At 40.0% G+C, this 21,082-nt stretch overlaps 2 protein-coding genes across 6 annotated transcripts in view; both read left to right on the top strand.

Moving 5' to 3' along the window:
* Window positions 1-8,981, top strand: part of pag1 (phosphoprotein membrane anchor with glycosphingolipid microdomains 1) — a 70,380-nt gene extending 61,399 nt beyond the window's left edge. For all 4 annotated transcript variants that reach the window (XM_034705575.1, XM_034705573.1, XM_034705574.1 and 1 more), the window contains 2 exons: window positions 4,378-4,437; window positions 6,103-8,981. In XM_034705575.1, coding sequence (XP_034561466.1) covers window positions 4,378-4,437; window positions 6,103-6,465 — 423 coding nt within the window. In that variant the 3' untranslated portion in view covers window positions 6,466-8,981. The remainder of the gene's footprint in view (window positions 1-4,377; window positions 4,438-6,102) is intronic.
* A 1,672-nt stretch (window positions 8,982-10,653) lies between these two features.
* Window positions 10,654-21,082, top strand: part of znf704 (zinc finger protein 704) — a 62,125-nt gene continuing 51,696 nt past the window's right edge. The window contains exons 1-2 of one of the 2 annotated variants that reach the window (XM_034704218.1): window positions 10,654-11,549; window positions 18,745-18,932. In XM_034704218.1, the coding sequence (XP_034560109.1) occupies window positions 11,286-11,549; window positions 18,745-18,932 (452 nt within the window). In that variant the 5' untranslated portion in view covers window positions 10,654-11,285. The remainder of the gene's footprint in view (window positions 11,550-18,744; window positions 18,933-21,082) is intronic. The other variant, XM_034704220.1, reaches the window with a different exon arrangement.

Genomic DNA, 21,082 nt, shown 5'->3' with positions numbered 1-21,082 from the left:
GTTTTAAACTTAATGATGAACATATGCTTGTTAATACACTTGCCTATTGAACTTTTGAGCATGCTTTTTTTGGGCTAACTCCAGTCAATAATGTCAAAACTGAAAGAAAAGACAGATTTATGCGCACAATTTCAACTCTAAAAAGTCTTCATGGGGCAAGTTTATATCAAACAAAATCCCCAAGCTCCAAGCATAACCTAAACTTCTCTAATTGCAGCCCTCCAGTCTACAGTCTGTCTTGTTCTGTTTACCTTCTTGCCACTGTCGTGTGTGCACAATTTATTCTGTGAAAGAAAGGTAGTCAAAAAAATGTCAGGTGTCTTTTTTACTGTGTCTCAGATTTAGCAACAAATACCTTTTTAGATAATGTGTTTAAACCATTAGGACTAGTATGAGGATTTAAAAAATGTTCTTAAATCTTTAATGATAAGTTCCATACTGTAATGAACCCGATTCATTCTTTATCCTACTCTCTTCTCTGGACTCTCTTTCCCTCTAATCATCTCCATCTCTTCTCTTCTCTGTGTCACATCTCTCCATTCCTTTGTCTCTGGCGTTAGAGCCAATTAGTTAATCACTGCTGCTCATTTGGACAGCAGGCGCTGCTCGCCTCATCTGACCTCGTATTGATGATGAAATCTTGATCTTTGCCTCTGAACCAATCTGGCAAACACTCACACACACACTCACACACACACACACACACACACACACACACACACACACACACACACACACACACACACACACTGAGAAGACCCCCCCCCCCCACACACACACTGGAATATGTACTCAATTATAGATGCACCCACAAGAAGAATACACCACATGTATACTTTGGCCTGTCTAGTCAGCATTAATTCAGTTATTCCAACCCTTCCCCCACACACTCATTCACACAAACAGATACTACTACATGTGTGTGTTTACATTCTGCTCCACATAGACTCCCCGGGGCTGATTTAAGGTTAACCCTGAATGTTCGTGGCTCCCTGCAGGTTGCACCGTGTATGACCAGGAGCTGTTGGTGATTTGTCTTGTCAGACTGGGTATGTGTGTGTGTGTGTGTGTGTGTGTGTGTGTGTGTGTGTGTGTGTGTGTGTGTGTGTGTGTGTGTGTGTGTGTGTGTGTGTGTGTGTGTGCATACTGGCCTAGTGAGCGCCAGCTGGCCGCCATCACTATGACAGTTAGTCTGGCTTCATGATGGATGATTTGCTCTATAGAAACTCTCATACACTCACACATACACACACTCAGTTGCACACACACCGGGGGTGCCTGTATGTAAATGTCTTGAGAGGAATCCCCTCAGGTAGACGCTCGGTAAATGCTGCTCACACACATTTTTCCATACATAAATGTGATTTACGCAGTAGCTGCACAGAAACGCACACTCTCAAAGCCTGTTTGTGACCTTTCATTCACAGTTTTTCCAATGCTGTGCAGTGGTACAGTTATTGAACCATCATAAACAGTAGTAACACTTGTTTGCGGTAGTTTGCTGCTGTGTCGCCTTCGGGCTTTCCTTGTGAGATGCAGGAAATGAATTTGACCCAGTGAGTGAGATGATGAGGAACACACAAGGGACGTGGTCCAGGTAAACTGCATATCAGCACTGTGAAGGCCCTGAAGGGAATCTTTTGCTGTATTGAGTACTTGTGTATGTAAAATGTAGGTATGAAAGTATGTTTTAGGTTATAGTTTCAGTTTTTATATATATATTGCACATACTCTACACTCATAGTCGTGTTTGTTTTGATGGTTGAATTAGCACGTGCAAGGCTAGGAAGGCAGATAATCTGAGCTGATGAATTTATTCTGATGTGTGAATGTCAACACGCTCATCAGCATGATTGACACACTGTCACCTGAGTCGTCCATCTTCTGAGGCTGCTGTAATCAGCTTACTGTTGCACTCATATATGTCCTGTGTGTCATTGTATCTCATACGAAGACATAAACACATTCCAATGATCATGCCTCACATGCACACGCAAACCAATCCAACTTATTGAAACAAATATTAGACGTATATTACTCCTCTGATGTTGTGTTCAAATGTGCATGAACACACACACAAAAACCATCTTTACGTCTTTAATCACTTAATGACAGTCTCAAGTTGAATTCCTCAAAGCCTCAGACTCAGGTTAAGTACCAGTTTTACACTACAGAAAATTCCACTTTAATTTGCAGATACTTGATACATCAGCCAACTATGAGGAGGCGGCCAATTTCATGAACAAATATTGTGGGACCCACCCTGAGGTGCAGTGACTGGATCAAGTCACCTTTGTCCACGCTAAATACAAATACTCCTCTGGGGCACTCTGTCTAATTGGTCGGCTAATTAGAGCAAAATGAAAAAGGCGTCTGCTAAATTACAGTGTGTGCAACTGATCTATAAAAGTAATCATGTCCCCTCCCCAAACGAGCTCTATCCAGAAAGTGATCGTATTGATGAAGGCTGTTTGGGAAAAATGCCAGAGAGTCATGTATCCGCATGATGATGCTATTTATTTCACATGACTTTTAAAATCGCAGGCTAAAAACCTTCAATTTCCTTGGTAAGAATTTCCCTCTGGCACCCCTAGTGGACAGAGTGGTATCTTTTATAACTTAGCAGATTTGTCCTGTACTTGTCTTATTCTGCATGATTTTAAAGTCAAATGAAACGGTACTCTAGACTCTTTGCTATGGCCAATGTGAGAAGAAAGGCTTTTGACACAGTGCAATTAATGACTTTATCTGACACCACATTGTGGCAGCGCGTTAATTAGCTCTATAGAAATAGTCAGTCTGTGCGCTGATGGTCTTACCTATTTTATACCTATTTTATGTATCTAGTATATTTAAGTAGGACAATGCATGTTAATAAACATTTTAGCAGTGTGCATCTATGTAAATATGCCCGAAATAGCACAGCTGCTAAATTTCATCTGTGGTCCCAAGCCAGGTACCTCCATAAAACAAAACAAAAATCGCACTTTCAAACATTTCACATCTTATTTGCTTTTGTCACTCATGAAGACGAATCAGTATATATTCCAGTCTTTGTCATGACTTGCCAAAATTCCTTATATGAGCTTTAATAACTGTTTTAATGATTCCATCTTTGTCATTGTCTAGTGCAAAAACAGACCTAGGAATTCCCTGCTGTCAAAAAATATGTATATATTCTTAACAGTGATGTTTAAAAGTTGAAAATTGTTGATCAACAATATCTTAATCAACATTGCTTCTTCCTTGTTTTGGTTAAAACTGCAGTTCTGCATTTTTCTATATGTGGAGTTTTTTTTTATTTTTTCCTGATATTAAAGTTATTATAGTGATTTGACAGTTTTATTACCTTGAGTTTGTCTTATTGGCTTGATTTTTTACAGGTTTCTACTGCACATGTAAACATTTTTTAATGTGCTTTGTATGTTTGTGAAAAACTAATAAACTGTGGATGCACACATCTCTGGCAGACGGTTTAACGCACAGTACTAGTCTCTCCTTTATGCAGTCCTTACATTCAAGTGTCCTTAAAATGCAAAAAAATTAAATAAAATGAGGTTCATTTTTTAATTTAACACCATCAATCTTTACGCCTCCAGCTAAGGACTCATCCAATCTGTTTTCTTATTCTAAGAAAGAAAGCACAATAAGTGGTCTTTCCCTCCCAGAGAAGTGTTCATAAATTTCATGGGATATGAACTACTTAGTCAACGCTGGCAGCGATATAGAGGTTCTCATTAGACTCCTGAAGTGTTTGCTGCTTCTGTCTCGTGTGTTTTTGATTAATGGCTCCCTCATCGATCATACGCTGGACAGACGCCGTGCACAAAAACATCACACTCTCTGTCGCTGCCTATTGACTTCCACTCTATAATTTTCTTAATGAACGGTTGCTTGTATACAACATTAGCTCTGCACTGTTTTTGCCCCAGCAGAAATGGCAAATGTTGGCTCTGATTTCTCTGTCACTGCTGGGAATAGTTTCAAAGTTAATTTATTGATCACTCTGTTAAGACATACAAAGAGATTTTCCGCTGGTGTTTGTGATTTTAACAACTTGATGGTTATTTGCCTGCTTGTTCTAGGAATGCAAATCAATAAGAAGTGCCATTTCTTATTCAAAGTCCATAAAGCTGTTTAAAACATCCTTTTTTTTTCTTACAACATTAAGATTCAGCTTCATAGTTTTTTTAAGATTGACACATTTTTACAATTGTTGTTACATTTGTTTGACAAACAATTGTTTCAAAAAGGAGACGCAAGCATGCACTCTGTAGCCTTGGGTGTGTTCTGAACGTCTGACTCTGCGCTCAGTCTTTTCTTATCACACGCAGCCTGCCATATCTAAATCTATCTTTTTGTTCTTTTCTCCTACAGTTACACTCCCCACTGTCTCCCGCACCGGGGTTCCACAACCACATTCTGTCAGACAATGAGGTAAGTGTGTGTTAAACTCCCTTATTCCCAAAACTGTAGTTTTCCAGTCCCGAGACGGCAGCACTTTAGTCTGTGAATGCTGATGCTGAAAGCACTGGAAAGATAAGACAGAAAAAAAATACTGAGGATGTAGTCATGCTACATCAGAAATTAGGCTAAGAGGGATCTTTTGGCACAAATGCATCATTGAGTTAGTTTTTGTGTGTTCAGATTCCTTTTCTTTAATTAAAGAAACTGTCATGGCCTGTCATACACGCAACAGTATTCAGGTCCTTTCTTTAAGTGAAAATACTACTAACTGTCACAATCCATACTCTGTTCATTTCATTTATTTTTATTCCTTGTGAGTATATTATGCCCACTATGTTTTGGATTCGTCTTCTCCCCCCTATTAGTGGACACAGGAGTAACACATCTGTGTGCTCTGTTGCCATCCGGCTCCTGCTGAGTTCACAGATGATGCAGATCAGTAATCAGAAGGTTATATAGGTTGGGTGCTGCTGCCTGATTTGTCTGTGCAACTAGTCAGCTGTAATTTACTGCCTTTGCTTGCATTTATTGTAGTTCAGTTTTAGCCTCTCAGTTTTTAGTTTGTGTGTAGTTGGCTACAAGAGAGATTTTGTTTTGAACAGTTTTTGTTTTTTCAAGTAACTCTTTGCAAACTTACCTGCTCCTATGTGCGTGTCTGCTTCAGGGTCCTCCAACCTACGTTGTTTCACTTGACACGAGATGTTACTTACATAAAGAGTGAGATATAGTTATAAAAATGTACTAAAAGTAGTTAAATGTCCCTTGTGACCCTTAAAATGGTAACGTCACATAGTATCAATCATACATTAATCATAATCTTAATTAATGTGTGTAACCTCTTCTATGGGAATGCAAATAGTTATTATTTTTATTTTGGAGTAGTCATGTCTTGATTTCTCTTATAATGAATAGATTGATTGGTTTGGAGAAATTTAAGGCTCAACGTAACACCTACAAAACGCTTCTCCTTTCCAACCACAGTCAAAACTTCTAAAATACATAAATAAATCTGAAGAAGAACATTGAAAGCATTGACAGGAAAAGCTGTAAATCATCCCAGTGGTCACAAAACATGACTTTGACAACTCTAAAGACAGTTGATAATGAATCTTCTCTCAGTCAATTATTTTCTTAAGCTGACCTTGTACACACTATAGACTCCATAGAGTTACAGTCCTTGTGTCAGTTTAAATACAGTATATTCTCACGGTTGGGGAGTTCAATGACTCCTGTTTTGTGTGTTAACTCGTTCTGCTAATCAGGTGCAAACAGTGCATTTGGCCACAGAGCTGTCAGTCATGGGGCTGTGACTATTTTTATAGCATTAAATTAAGTGTAACATTAATAAAGATTAATATTTGGAAGTAAATCAGCAAGATAAGAACCAACTATAATATCAGGAAGGTTTGAGAAAAATGTGTTTGGCATGCTTTTGAATTTTTTAGTTTGACCCATATCTCATCTGTTAGCATGGAGGAGGTGTGCTTTGGGACCTATTCTGCACTCAGTTAGTATGAGGAGCTTTACTTTTGAGGAGCTGTCATGTAGACGTCTTTTTTTTTCTTTTTTTAAGTCTATGTTATGCCCAAAGTAAAGTAATCATATATGACCTTTGTGTTCCTCTGTGTTCTTTAGGCAGCAGTGTACTCCACAGTCAACAAAACGAACTCTGACGATGCCGTGAACGAGGAAGACAAAGAGCACGACTACAGCAGCATCGCAGAGATCAAAGGTCTCGTCCCCACCTCTTCCTCCAGTGACCTCTATGCCACCGTCCGAGACTTCTACACCCAGCCCGATGAGCTCAGTCCAGGGGAAGACCCCCTCTCTGACAGCACGGACCCCGGCTACGAAACCATCCGCATCCCTAAGACTGGCAGCTCAGATGATGATCACAGGGTGGGGCTGGAGGCTGAGGGCTCAGATGCTGCGAAAACAGAGCCTGATTACGAGAGTGTTGGAGAGTTGGGTTTGAGTCGAGAGACATCCCGCCTCTGAATTCTTCCTTCATCATCTTCATGGTGTTTAAGGACATTCCCCCTTTCTCTTTTACATCTTTCAGACATCACTGTAGTGCTTTGAACCTGCAACCAAGCATTCCTCTGAGGCATGACTTGGGGAAAACCGCAGAAAATAGCTCGACATCGACGCATGAGTGTCCTCTTTACAGCTTGGGTACGTTTGATCATATCTGAACTTTTAATTTATCAACCAGTGGAATCTCAGCGGTACTGGTACTAGAAAATGAACTGTAGTACCCCAGTCATTGGGCATTGATCATGTGAAAGGGTGCACTTTGGATTTGAATCAAGCTTCTGCTTTGTTTATTAAACATACTGCGTAACACAGACGCATTAAACAACACTTTATTTTTAAAAAAATGAATAAATGATCGAATAAATATCCAATCACAGCACATCTGCTATATTTTAAAGGTTAGAGAAGGATGGTATCAGTGTCTCAAAAATTCAGTGCCATATAATCATGACATTCATGCACTTATTGTACATAGAAAGGTAACAATGTTTCTGCAGCTACTACGCGTCATGTTTTATTGAGGTTCCAGATGGTGTACGTATTTCTACACTTTCATTTTCAGTTCAGTAATACCTCCACTGTGCTTTAAATCCATGTGAGGTTTCACAAAGTAAAATATAGCATTTGTTAGATTACACCATCCACAAATATTGTGTTTTTGACTGATATATACAATCTCTTCTGTTGAGTATTTACAGTAAACATATATCTTGGTTATGTGACAGGGCAGGTATATGACATGAGTCATATGCAGAACCAAAATGGAAACTAGATTTCCGAGTGGGAAGAAAGCTTCACTCAAGCTTGCAGTTTCTCAATACATTCTGAACAATATGTCAAATTCATATTTATTTGAAATACGTAGTGTTGTGTAATTGTGGAATATTATAATGTATGTGTGTGGAAAAAAGAAAGTAGGCTTTTATAGAAGTTTCTAGCATTTTTATAAAGATACAAAATGATATTGAGTGGTGTGATAATGATAGTAAAGGTACGCCTTCCTCTGACTTTTTTATCCATTGTTTAAAAAAAATTGCATATATGAGAACATATTTTTGGTCATTTTGCACACATTCAAAAGCAGCATATTGTGAACTGTTTTTGAGCGTCCTTTTGGTACAGCTATATAGCCTTCTGTTGGCAGATGATATTGAAGCACAAGGTTCGATAACATGGTACTGCATTTATCAAAAGCATTGTCACAATCCAGTTATGTCTCTGCACAGTTTGAATATATAACGCTTTGTAAATTACCAGTAGCACTCTGAGAAAAAAAAAACATATCCGTCTGTTTGTAGCTTGTACTGACGACATGCCAACTGAGGCTTGTATATATTATTAGAGCACTATTTTAACCAACTGTTACTCGCTGGATGGTTTGTGTATGCTTTGACTTATTCGTACAATGTCCAGAGTGGTATAATTTTAGAGGAAATCTGTTAAAAGCACTGATGTATGTCTGCTTTGTTTTAAGGATGTTGCTTTTCATCGTGTGTTGCTACTCTGAAAATAACTAATCAATCACATGTCAGAATTATGGTACAATGTTCTGGTACATGCGATTAAAGGAAGTGTGGTACTTTTATTTAAGAAAAAAATGAATTAATGCCTCAGTACTGTTGTTTGTTTTCAAATGAAGAGCTGTCTTTGCTGTAAATATCTCTTTCACTGCTACAGTATCTCCAGAAATATTGGTGTCATCTGTTTCCTCCCACATGATAATATTACAGCACCACAGTAACTCCAGCCTTAGTTCAAGTTTCATTAGACATGCAGGAGCTTGTTGTCGCTTCAGACAAACAGTGAGCCTACGCTGACTGGTTTTAGATTCATAAATTATATCAGACATTTCAAATGCTGTTACATCTCCCAGCAACGCTAGTGGAAGAGGATCTCATTTGCATCCAGTAGCATTTTTTCATAAGCCAAAAAGTACAAATGAAACCCAGTAAAAAGTGTGTTCATTCCTGCAAAGAATTGATGATCATTATGTACACTCTCTGCCAAGTGATGTGCCTGTGTGTCAGGGTGGTGCCATTATTTAAATATAATGGTGCTCACAGAATGCTTTAAATGACCTCAAAGGAAATTAACTGTCAAAGGGGGTGTTTTAGTGCCAAATGTAATCAGGACAACACACACACAAAGACATGGTTAATAAATAGATACTTACCCAAAATTACATATTCTCTCTAGCTGTCTATCTTGGTCACATACACACACAATTCCCTGCAGGGGGTGGGGTGTGGTAGAGGTTTGGAAATGCACCCTTGCTACCTTTCTCTCCTGTAACGAGACCATTTATTCCCCACGCAACCAGCAGATAACTCCATGGTGACACCTGCCTTTGATCACAGGGCAAAGCCTGTTTTAGAAGTTATGGACACATCTGTCTCCCTACTCTGTCCGCTTTTCCATTCTCTGCATGTAAATATTTTATGACATGAATTGTTCTATTAAAATATATATATAATAAATCCAGTAATCATGTCTTTTTTATTCAGTGTGAGTGCTGTCATCTAGAATGATTGTGAGCTGAACATTATTTTTTTTAAACATTAGGTTTGACATTAAATAGGCCATTTGTTACTGTGATACCATTGGTTGGGATATTCTCTCTGTCACACTGGATGATAATCCAAATAGATGTCTCATGGTAAACTTGATTTATCAAAGCACTGGGCCTCCCTAATGAGATCAAACATATATCAGATGTATATTCTTGTGTTAGAGAGCAACAACTTGAGACACATTGTGGGGTCACACTTTAGGTTTGTTGGTGTAGGACAGCCCTATTCAATTAGTGGCCCGCAGGCCACATGTGTCCCAAAAGCAACCCTCGAGTGGCCCGAAAGCAACTGCCGAGTGATTGTGACTTAGGTCCAACAAGAAAAACATCTTTTACTAACACTGACAAGCTCTTACAAAAAATTCAACATTATTATAAACATTGAAAGCATCTGTCTCAGATGGGGCCAAATATGGACAGAGACAAACTGTGTTTTTGTTATTTCAAAAGAAGAAAAATACCTCAAGTTCTGAATAGTTGCTGTTAAGCAAGTTACTTTTTTATGCACTTTCAGATGTGATCAAAACAAAAGATGGTGTTCCTAATCTGCACTTTGTTTTTTTTGTTCATATGCACCTTAACATGTGCTTTTATTTACCTGTCAAAATGTGTTGAAGTTATGTGTTTGAAATGTAAAATTTAAAGAGGCAGTATTTCAGCTTAGGTTTAGTTTAAGTGCTGCTCTTTTATTGTGTTTATTCCCTTTTGGATGTGGCAATACGTTAATAAACATCCAGTGTGTTTGTTATCTTATCTATTTGTTTTTCTTTTAAATGGTTAACTTTGCTCACTGTCTGCTAAAAATGTCTGGCCCAGCTCATGTCCTTAGTCTGAAAATCTGGCCAGACCAAAAATTAAATTGAATAGCCCTGGTGTAGGATGTCACATTAATGAGAGTGTAAGCTGCCTCTAAATGTTATCAAGTGCAGCTTTATAAGAGACAAAGAAATATGGTTGCAGTATACAGGTATCTATGTGCCACTGACAGAGTTGGCTTAGGTCTACCCTTTTTATGTGCTTAAATATTTGCACAACATCCAAGCTAGTATATGTAAATAAAACACTATTTCTAATAACCATAAATATTATAACATGTTTTCTGATAGTGCTGCGCAGTTGATGATGGAGCATTTTCTCCCTAGATGTATAAAATTGCCATAATAACATCCCCATTACAAATTAAATTAACAGTTTTGTTTACATTCGCAAAAATAGACTACTGCAGTCCATTACAAACCAGATCACAGTAATTTAGGAGTCCCATGGCACCTGGAAAGTAGGCCACACGCCTTTATCAACTAAGTTGTAGCCAGTCTGTTTCAGAAGTTTTCTTTCCCTTAGCCTAAATTATTATTTTTCCCTTTCTCTTCTTCTGCCAATCCCCCTCCCTTCTGGTTTCCTCTCCATCCTTGCGTCATTGTTTTGAATGGAGCATCCTCCCGGCTTGCATTACCTTCTGTCGGAGGAGAAGGGGGAGCAATGGAGGCTTGTGGAGGCGTGTGCTGCGCCGACCAATCATGGCTTGCCTAGGCCGCCGGACCGCACATGTTTACAGGCAGCATTCCGCCGGTAGAGGCTCTGCTCGGTCGGAGCTGTGCGCGGACTGGATGACGCAGTACCTGGAGCTGGATTCAGCTGATGGTCGTGTTTTCATCCTTTTTCAAAGTCTATGGTAGGATGTCAGTGCACAAGGTCGAGCCATGTAAAATCATTCGACGTGTTCGCTCCCGTTCTTAGATGTCCAAGGCTTTTTTCAACACATAGTGCGCCATTTGGTTCAATCGTGTACAGATGTCATTTCGGGTCCTGTGAGTGGCGGGGTCCGTGTTTTCCCGTCGCCCCCTCAGCTCACAGGGAGCAGTGAGGAAAACAAACAGGTCGAGCGGTGGAAGGTTGGTAGCCGGTTGGATGTGGAGGTTGTGAAGCGGCGAATGAATCGTTTGCGTGTTGTAGGCTTTTTGTGGGGTGCTAATTCAAATTTCTTCCTGCGTTCTCGGTGCTTTTGAGTCCGGTGCGTTTAGGACGCTGTCAGGAGTTCTCGCCTTCCGAGTATGTTGTCGCTTTCTAACATTTTACCAGGGTTGTTGGAGCGCGTAGTCTACCCGCTGCGGTTTTGTGTTTTTCTTGACGTTGTTTACCGATTATAATTCGACGTTTGGGGGTCTAAATTCACCGGTTCGCCGGTTTTGAATTCAGTGAGACAGTTTTAGACATGCACACGAGGCGTTTGGTGAAGCGGTCGATCCTCGGCAGCCGCATTTATGCGCCGAGTCCGACGGGGGACGGTGCCCCGGTGACAGGAGTGGTCCAGGCGGTGAAGCAGGAAAACAGAGACGTCTCTTCGGCCGCAGGAGCCCGGCGGAGCGTCTACACCGTGCTCATGCAAGACGGAAGCCTGAAAGAGTTTTCCGAGGACGAGATAGCGGCTGGGTTTAACCATTCTGCAACCAAAGGACCGCTCAAATCCAGCTTAAAGGTATGTGTGTGTGTTTGTGTGTGCGTGTGTGTGTGTGTGTGTTTGTGTGAGTGCATGCGTGCGTGTGCGGGTAAAGCGCCCCGGCCGGCAGGCAGCTCTTCACTGTTGTTGTGCGGTGTTTTGCAGCGTTTAACCGCTTCATGCATGCAGCGGATTTAACGGTGTCACCGCTGCTGCTTCTTTAGCTTAGTGAGAAATTAAACAGCTGGGGCAGTAACAGCGTTATTCAAGACGGCGACAATGCAATTTTGCATGCATATTGTGTTAAATAGCGGGCTGTCATGATGTTTGGCGACATCATATATATGGGACAAAGGGCTTGATAGGGCCTGCGCAATGTTTATGTGGGTGGGTAAGCCGAGGCAAACAAACACGCTGCGACTGCAGCGTTTTGGACCACGAAAAGAGCCGGTATGAGATCTTTGCACATACGTATAAGCTCTATCACATTTATTATGCATAGTTTTGCACATCCTGTGTTACACTGCACAATTGCGTTGAAGAATGTGCTTTATTTTTGGACATTTTCATTTATTGATAATGTAGCCTGTAAGGGGAATGCTATATTGTTATATTCTGCACACAAGGTTGTTATTGTTTATAAAAACAGAGTGAGATAGGCTTCCTGGAGCATTAACGACAAAATAGGAAGTTTTGATGATGTTCAGATTTGTAGTCGTGATTTGGGCCTAATTAGCAGTGACCTAATTGCCTTCCTATCCAACTTGTATGCTCTGTCGTCCACAGATGAAGATTGGGTAAGAAAGAGGAGCAAGTCCAGCTTTTGGATAAAACCACTGTTTCTGGCATTGGGGAAGTGTGTGTGTGTGTGTGTGTGTGTGTGTGTGTGTGTGTGTGTGTGTGTGTGTGTGTTTTCTGTCCTTTTTTTTAGTGAGGGAGTGACTGAGGGAAGCATGTGACCGAATAATGGCTTGTTTACAGCCTGATTTTGATCTGTTTTGAATGATGTGGTTTTGTGCCTCCTTGCATACATCATATCTGTCATTGATGAGGTAACTTACAGGCTGTAATATTGAATCTTATTTCTGTTGCCAGAATGGAAATGTTCTTTCAACTGTGAGTTACCACAGAAGCAGGGCTGTTCACATTTCCTTTATGTTAATGTGAGATATGAGGAGGGTGAAGAGATGCAGCTGCATGCATGTCAAATTAACTATACATATAGAAAATAACAGTAGATATTCCAAGTTAACTTGGGTGCTCCTGTTTTGCATTCGTGGATTTGTGCATGCAGCTCTGCACTCACAAAAGCTGTTGCACAATGCAGTTACAGTCACCGGCACAGGCTGGAGTAGCGCAGCTGGGGCTGAGAGTGGAGTCCTGTCAGCACAATGGTCAAGTCTCTTTCAGCACTCGGTTCCCACTGAGGTCGAAAACAAGCCATAAAATGAGGAGGAGGGGTCTTCTCAGTGTGTGTGTGTGTGTGTGTGTGTGTGTGTGTGCGCGTGCATAGATTCCCATGTGCTGCTTTTTGTGTGCGTGAGTGTGTAATAAAGCAGGGATGTGCTTGTCCCCATATGTGTTTGTTAAATTAATTAGAGCTGGCTACTTTAAAATTTAGAAGTGGGGGTTGTTTGTGAGGGCATGCCGCCCCGTTTCAGCAGCAGCTGCACAGCTAACAAAGCGGGCACCCCCAGGTTGGCGATGGGTGGCATGCTCCAAAGAATCTGGATGGTTGGCTCTGTGCCCAGAATGCCCCCTGTTTTGGATTTGTGGGGAGCAAGATACCACTTGTTGACTTGTTGGTTTGTGCAGTGTTACACAGATCTGTTGCTGCTAACTAAGAGGCGTTACTTGTTTTTTGTTTTGCCGGCTCTTTTTGTAGTCCTTGCAGTTGTTTGTGTTTATCGTATGCCATAGTGGGAGTCAATGAAGAAGGCTTGTTGACAGGAACTGAGTGACTCTTTGTTCTGAAGCACTGGTCCCCGGCAGGCCGGCGTCGGCTGTCCTTATTGGTTGGCTGAGCATCATCAGCATGAAGCACAGTGACCACAGGGTCAAGTCTGGATCCGTTCCCCCTTCTGTGCTGATGTATGAGTAATCTGATGGGGTAAAGGAGGTGTGTGTGTTTCTTTAAGTGTTTTTAGAGCTGGCAACACAGTTTACACAAATTTAATTCTTCCTTTTTTCCTACCGCCTCGAAATGTACACCTTTTGAATATTTGTGTGAAAATATTTGAAAATCATAAATAATGATACATTTATATTTGTGAAGTGGAAAGATTCGAATGTAACTTTTCATGAGAATTCTGCACCAAAATGAAGCACCTCAGAAGGTTTTGTAAAATTATTGTACTTTGTAAAGAAAAGCAGACCAATAGACTTGGTGATTCTCTGCTACAGATGTTGCAGTCAGTGATGAGTGTGATATATTTGTGCTTTAACTCACTGAAAGAGTTTTTTCTGCTTTATGTTTTCAAAATAAATTAGAGCTGTCAAAATATTAATTTTCTAAAATGTGATTAATTGCTAAACTTCAACAGTTATTCGCTCTGCTGGCTTCTGTGATGTGGTTACAAATTGACATCCATCTGATTAGCTGCACCTGTATGCTTAGCTCCCCGGTGGTGGCTCAAACTCAAAGTGCTTTGGTGATATTTTCATTCAGTTTGAGAAAAGTGCATGGTACTGAGCCATCTGGAGTTTTTTTTTCAAGTGAAATGTGTCTTTCTAATGCACGCTGGTTTTCCCTCATAGTTGTAATATGTGATTGGAAAAACAACCAAACATTCGTTTTCAACTTTAATTGCATTGCAGATAACATATTAATGAATGGTTAGGTTCAGCAGTTACAGTCTGGTACTCACTTGTGAACTGTGGTGTTCAGTTTTGCTATAACTAGCTTCCATGAATGGTATTTCTCTTTGAATTCACTTCGTCTCCTTCCACAAGCAAATATCTAATCATTACGCACTACTGTAGTCACATCCAATGAATGGCTGTCTATGGAACAACGCACTGAAAGCACTGAGTAGCATTGTCGTTGAATGCAATGAATATGTAAAAAGCTTCTAAATATAAGGCTAGATCACCATGATGAATTACTTAAAAGCAAAGCTAACCTAGTCAGAACCAACTTGTGGATAGTTTCAGCTTTAAATAGACAGAAAAGTGCTGTCCTTTCAGTGATTGCGACATGATCATTTTCTTTCTGAGCAGTTTAGATCCTCAGCTAAAATAATATGTATATAGAAACATTTTAAACTGTAATTTTACATTGAAAGAGCCACAAAACAAAGCACTACAGTTACAGTACAATACCACATTCATCACATCACAGAGGCAGTAAGTATACCCATACAGCATAATCAATATTTTAACTTATTTTAAATCATATAATACTATAGGAATATGTATACAATTATGTTTTTTTTTAAAAGTGAAATAAAGAAATATTTTTGGAATTTGCCCAAAATGTCTAATAATAGACCCCCATAGAAAACACAAAAAAAACAAAAAACTGAAAATCAAAAGAAGAAACGAGTTTTGTACTGAACTGAGGGCTAACTTTATTGTTGTATCTTTAATGTTCAAGCCATTGATTGTATATTAAAGGGACTGTGAAGCCCAAAGATTTGGAACTCCCCCTGCTGACTGGCTGTAGTATTGGTCATAAACCCTGCCTCCCCACGTTAACTTAAAGATCAATCTATGTAAATCAAATTTTTCTCAAATATTATTTCTGTTATTGTGGCTAACAAGACGGTTTTTTTTGGCTTCAAAGCTCATAATAAGCAGTGATGAAGTCCTGTGGTCTATTCTATATACAGTCAATGGCTGATGCTGACAGCCCTAAATTAAGGTTTACATATTGGTGCATTTAGGATATAGACAGACACTGATACAGATCTATATATGTTAGCAGATAATATTGGCAATCATGACGTCTACAGTACAAGGTATGGGTTTTGTGTGCAGATCAGAGAGGTAATGTCACTGCTTTCTTTTAGCTGTAATGCAATACTTGAGGGATAAAATGAAATCTGCAGCTATACCACTTACACACTTCAATCTTACAAAATGTGATCTTAATACTTAACTTTTCAGCAGCCAGACAAAGTCTTATGTTATTTTAGAAAAGTTAATATCCGGCTGTGTCGGTGCATTATGAGTCTCATTTAACCATGCAGTGCTAATCCAGACCATTTTTCCTTGATGTGCTAATACAAAACCATCCTAGCAACAAAGAACCACATGAGCTGTGAGACACAGTCTGTTGGGATTTAATGGCGTTCAGTTCATGGGATTCAATTTATGGTCCGCGTCAGCTTTCTTTATTATGACCTTTGACCCATAAATGTTCAAGAACCTTTAGGCTTGACAAACTGCCCAAAGCAAGCAGGTTATGAGTTTTTCTCAGAGTGTTACTGAGTGGGAGAGAAAAAGAAAAAAAAGATAAAAGTGGGGGTGGGGGTGGGGGGGGGTAGTGATGGGTATTTTGGGTAGTTGCAAACACATGCACACGCTCACACTTACACACCAGGATTGACACATGGAGCTCAGATTTCACATCCAATTTGGCGTGCTGCACAATTTCCTTGCGCCTTGAAATGCCATCATTCATAAGCCGGACAAAAAGACGGGTTGGCCGTTTGTTTTATACAGGGAGTACAGCAGTCCTACACACAACATCTAATCTTCCCCGAGCGGGTGTAATCCATCTTTGTTGTTTTTCTCAAGTCTGTGTTTTCACAGAGCTTTTTTTTTCTTCTGCGCACCGCTGAGTGCTCATGCGACCGGCCTCGATCATGAGGGATACTGGATATTTTTTACCTCATTAATCGAAGTACATTGTTTTCGTGGTGTTTGCATGCATGTGTGTGTGTGTGAGTGATTGACTAGGGTGCCACTGTCAAGCCTAATCGTGTTACAGTGCTTTGAGATAATGATCTAGATCACACATGCACGTGCACACACACAGACATAAACACACCAGCCTACATGTGATACTTCTCAACGCTCTGTTGGCATGTCGCTGTGTGTGTCACTCTAGCTGTGTTTTGATGTTTTCTCTGTTTGTTTCTTAGAGTCTGATGGTTATCTTAAGTGGTGTTTGTGTATGTGTGCGTGTGTGTGTGTGTGTGTGTGTGTGTGTGTGTGTGTGTGTGTGTGTGTGTGTGATGGTGAGTGCGTAGGTATGAGCAGGTAATCATGTGTAGAATGAAGCCATTCGTGGCTGTTGTGTAAGAGAAGAGATGTTGGGCGGTCTTTTTGTTCTTACTTTATTACAGGTAGGTGTTTTAAGAGCACTGTGATGAGATGCTTTTCTTTTATTGCCTTTGTGTCAATGAATACTTTTTTGTTGGTGTGTGTGTGCTGTTGTGTTCAGAGCAGCGATGGATGGACTGTAAAGTAATGTAACAAGTTATTTTTCCTCCTCTTTAATTGTTCTGTATTTGTTTATCTTTGTACTGTGCTACTCCATTTAGAGCTGAGGGATATTGAAAAATATGTCATCACGAAAATCAGTTGATATCTATATTTATCTTGATAAATGTCATATCATTATTTCTCTTTTTAAAATTATATTTTTGGGTTTTTTTCTCCTTTATTGGATAGGACAGCTGAAGAGAGAGAGGAAATGTGTTGATTGGAGAGCGGGGGAAGACATGCAGGAAATGGTCCCGGCTGGGAATCGAACCGGCGACCTCTGCGACGAGGACTGTAGCCTCTGTATGTGGGGCGCTAAGACCGCTAGGCCACCAGCACCCCCAAATCATTATTTCATTTGGATTTAAAGGAAGATTTTTGCCCCTGAGTGAAAGTTGAAGACAGTTTGTTAGCTTGTATCTGGATAAAATTTTCGGATCAACTTCTTGAATCACTCATTTTTGACGGTGCTAACAGGAAGCAGGAATTTTGTGTAAAAGGAGATTTTTGTGAAGTTTTAGTTTGTAAATTCTTATTCTTTTCAGATAATTTGCATAGTTTGATTTGAATATACAACAAAAATATATCAAATTATTTTCTGTACGTCAGTTTATAGATTATTGTTTTGAGAAGTGCACTCCCCGTGAATGCATCACGCTTATTCAGTGTTCAGTTGTCCTATAGTCGCGGTGGACATTAAACGTGTTAGAAATGCACAGCAGAAGTTGTCTCTGTGCTCTTCCTTTACCCACATCCTGAAAATATTTAATGGAGTCAGTGTATTAGGTTAATAGTTAACGCTGAGTCAGCAGTGTCAGACTGACAGCTCTGCTTTGTGCTGGCAGGTTTCGAGTTTTCACTCGTGTCGCTGTTGCTCGTTTCAGCTGTGTTTACATTTCACTCCAAACGTCTTTAGGCCTGCCTACCAACCCTGCGACATGATTGGCTGTACAATGATGTCTTCTTCTGCTGTATAACTAGCGTTTAAGGCACATTCTCTCTTTCTGTTGGTTCGGGGGTGTAAATACAGGTTTAAATATATCACATTTTTATCAAACATTTGTTATATTTTTATTGAGAAAAATTATAACATGATAATTATCGTTATCAGATTATCGCCCAGCCCTATAAGATTTGTGATATGCATCACAATTTAAGTGTAATGTTAAAGAACTTAACAGCCTTCTACCACAGACACATAATGCTGTAATTTGAATTTGACTGAAGTGGAAGGACGAGCAGCATTTTGCATTTTTTTGGGTAGTAAACCTCACATCTGCAAAGATTTGCAAAAACAAGTCTCTTTTTATAACTGACCAGTGTGCATATTGAGCTTCTTCATTTCTGCCTCTTTCTTGTTTTTCAATCGCTGTAAAGCACTTTGGGTTGCATTTGATTTGTATGAAAGGTGCTATATAAATAAAGCTTGATTGATTGATTGATTGATTGATTCTTTATTCAGTCTTGGTAATGCTATTTCAAGCTTTTATGAACCATATTGGACCATGTGCACTTCCATTTGAAATATAAACATAAGTATCTCCAGAATCTGGGTTACAAGAATTCAGCAGCCAGATTCAGATTCCAGACCCTAAATTTACATCTCTGCTGTGCTGAAGAAACTGAAATTAGATTTTCTGTGGGTTGTTTCTTAGGTATAGTTTAGTAGGTAATTTAAACAGGGATATCTCAGTATAAGTCTTTTTACCTGCACAAGCAGCTGCAGCGTGTTTGTGAATTTACTCATTCCTGCATTTTGTCCTCTACCCAAGCACTCACTTATTCATCCTGCTTGCACCTCCAGCAGAGCTCCAGTAACGGCGCTCCAGAGCACCAGAAGTCCGAAGGCGGCTCTCTCAGCCCGGAGGCCGCAGAGGAGCTGCGTTTGACGGATGGAAAACGTATTGGTCGAGACCCCGATGCCAGATCAGTGTCCCTGCTGGAGCAGAAACGCAAAGTGGTCTCCTCCAGCATCGATGTCCCTCATGCAAGGTAGGACAGAGTCATGTGTGTGTTTATGTGGGTGTGCATGTGGACAAGTGTGCCAGTTCTCTGCCAGTGAGAGTTTGATTTATGTCCCAGAGGGAGTTTGGCTTGAGTTCAGACTTACAAAGTTCATTGAAGGTTTATGACATAGATATGTCATCTCATAAATAGGACAGAGATTATATGGGCTGACTTTTTTTTTAATCTAATCCTCAGAGCTGTTTTGGCCGACCTTTGAGTGCAATGTTTTATGACAGGAGTCTCCTTTTGTGCCATTACATATATGTTAGGGATGACCACAATTAATCGATTATCGATTAATTGATTGTTAAGAAATTACTCGAAACACACATTTTTGTTATCAATTTTCCGTCACGTGGAACAAACATCATGTGGTCTCATATTACACTCATCTATCAGGGAGATGTTTTAAGTTTAAAGCATGTTTTGATGTGAATCAGCTGTTAAAGGTGTTGCGCACAGCGGAGACGCTCAGCTGGCGGCTGTGGCTGTGCGTCAGGTCTCCATGTGCGCTTTTTAAAAGAGGATCAATACAAAACTGCTGCCAACAACGACACAGACACAAAGGTTGACAGCTTTAAACAGGATATTTCCCACCTTTGGATACAAAAGCAACAGACAGGTGGGAAATTCTGGTACGCTACGTTTACAGACCAGCAACATTAGATCCGTCTGAGCTTTTCTCCAGCTGGACTGATTATGACCCGGTTGCGCTCCCGGCTGACACCTGACCGAATACACATGTTTATTTTTCTCAATAAAAACGAGTAGACAGAAAACTGGACACTGTGAGTCTGAAGTACTTTTCTGTTAGTATTATGAGCCTTCACTTTATAAGACTATGTCCGCTGAGAATATTTTAATGAGCCTGATCGTTGATATTCTGCGTGTCAAACGTGTACCCGTATTCAATCACGTCAGTTATATGCATTTTGTTGCTGTAGAAAATAAAAATTAGGGGGAAAACAACCTATTTGGCTTTTTTTTTGACGTATGAATAATGTTTTTTTCAATTAATCGATAATTGATCGTTAACATTTCCAAAAATCGATCACGGAAAATTCTTAAAATGTACATACCTAATATATGTATATTTTATCATATGCTGCACATCAATGTCAGTACGTTGAAATGAATGCATTGTCAACCCCATACCATCGTTTCATCACTGCGAGATTTCATCCTTGTCCTGAACTTGGAGGGTTGAGGGCAAAATATCCTTTTTGGAAGCATCCCATGCTGTTGCCTTAACTTGCTGAAGCAATTATGGTTTATGGTTATTTTGATGGCATGCTGCTGGTGGTTTCCCAAACGGACTCAAGGCCATGAGAGTCAGCTAACACGGTGAATTGCATCAGTTACCCTCCTGTGTGTCAGTTAACGCAGCTTTATGGAGTCGGACATACTTTAAGATAATACATTAAAAGGAAAATGCTTGAAATGTGTGTGGGAGAACAGCTTTTACTTTCATGTTTCATTGAAAGTGGGTTGAATAATCCATCTGATCCTGCAGTATGTAACAAAGGGGTCTTTACAAATGAATTATTATGTTATGATGCATGAGCTGCTCCCTCACACGTTCAGCAAATTCTCTCTGCAACACAAATATTATTTTAAGATGGTCAGCATAATCTGCCGCAGAAGCTGGTCCACAATGGGGCAATTAAACATTAATAGGCAGCAGTGCATGGCAGCAAAGAGCAGACTTATAAAGCAACAACACACTCTCACTAATAAATGTGAAACTCTAATACCTTGTAAAGCACTGCACTTATTATTGAACATCACTCCCCATTACTCGTCCTGGTGCGGCTGGGGGAGCCCAATCAATGGCGACTCGCTTAAAACTACAGTAAAAGTCGCCTACATGAGCCACTTTATCACCGCACCTTGCGCCCTGCTTTAAATTTAATAGTTATTTGCTGATGAATCATTGATTTCATGCTCTCTTGTTGCCCATTAAGAGGAAAAATCTCTTTTTAAATGGGATCTATCCCATGGATTAGACAGAAGTTTTACACCTGTCCCCCCATAATTACCCCCTCCTCCTGCATAGGGATTTCTATAATATTGATATCTCTATGGTTATTGTGGAATGGCTTATTGATCACTTCTCTGCCTTTGCCCAAGTTCAG

This window comes from Notolabrus celidotus, chromosome 16, assembly GCF_009762535.1.
Source record: "Notolabrus celidotus isolate fNotCel1 chromosome 16, fNotCel1.pri, whole genome shotgun sequence".
In the NCBI taxonomy this organism is placed as follows: Eukaryota; Metazoa; Chordata; class Actinopteri; order Labriformes; family Labridae; genus Notolabrus; species Notolabrus celidotus.
Note: the sequence above shows the minus strand (reverse complement) of the source record. Positions and strands in the feature narration are given on the sequence as shown.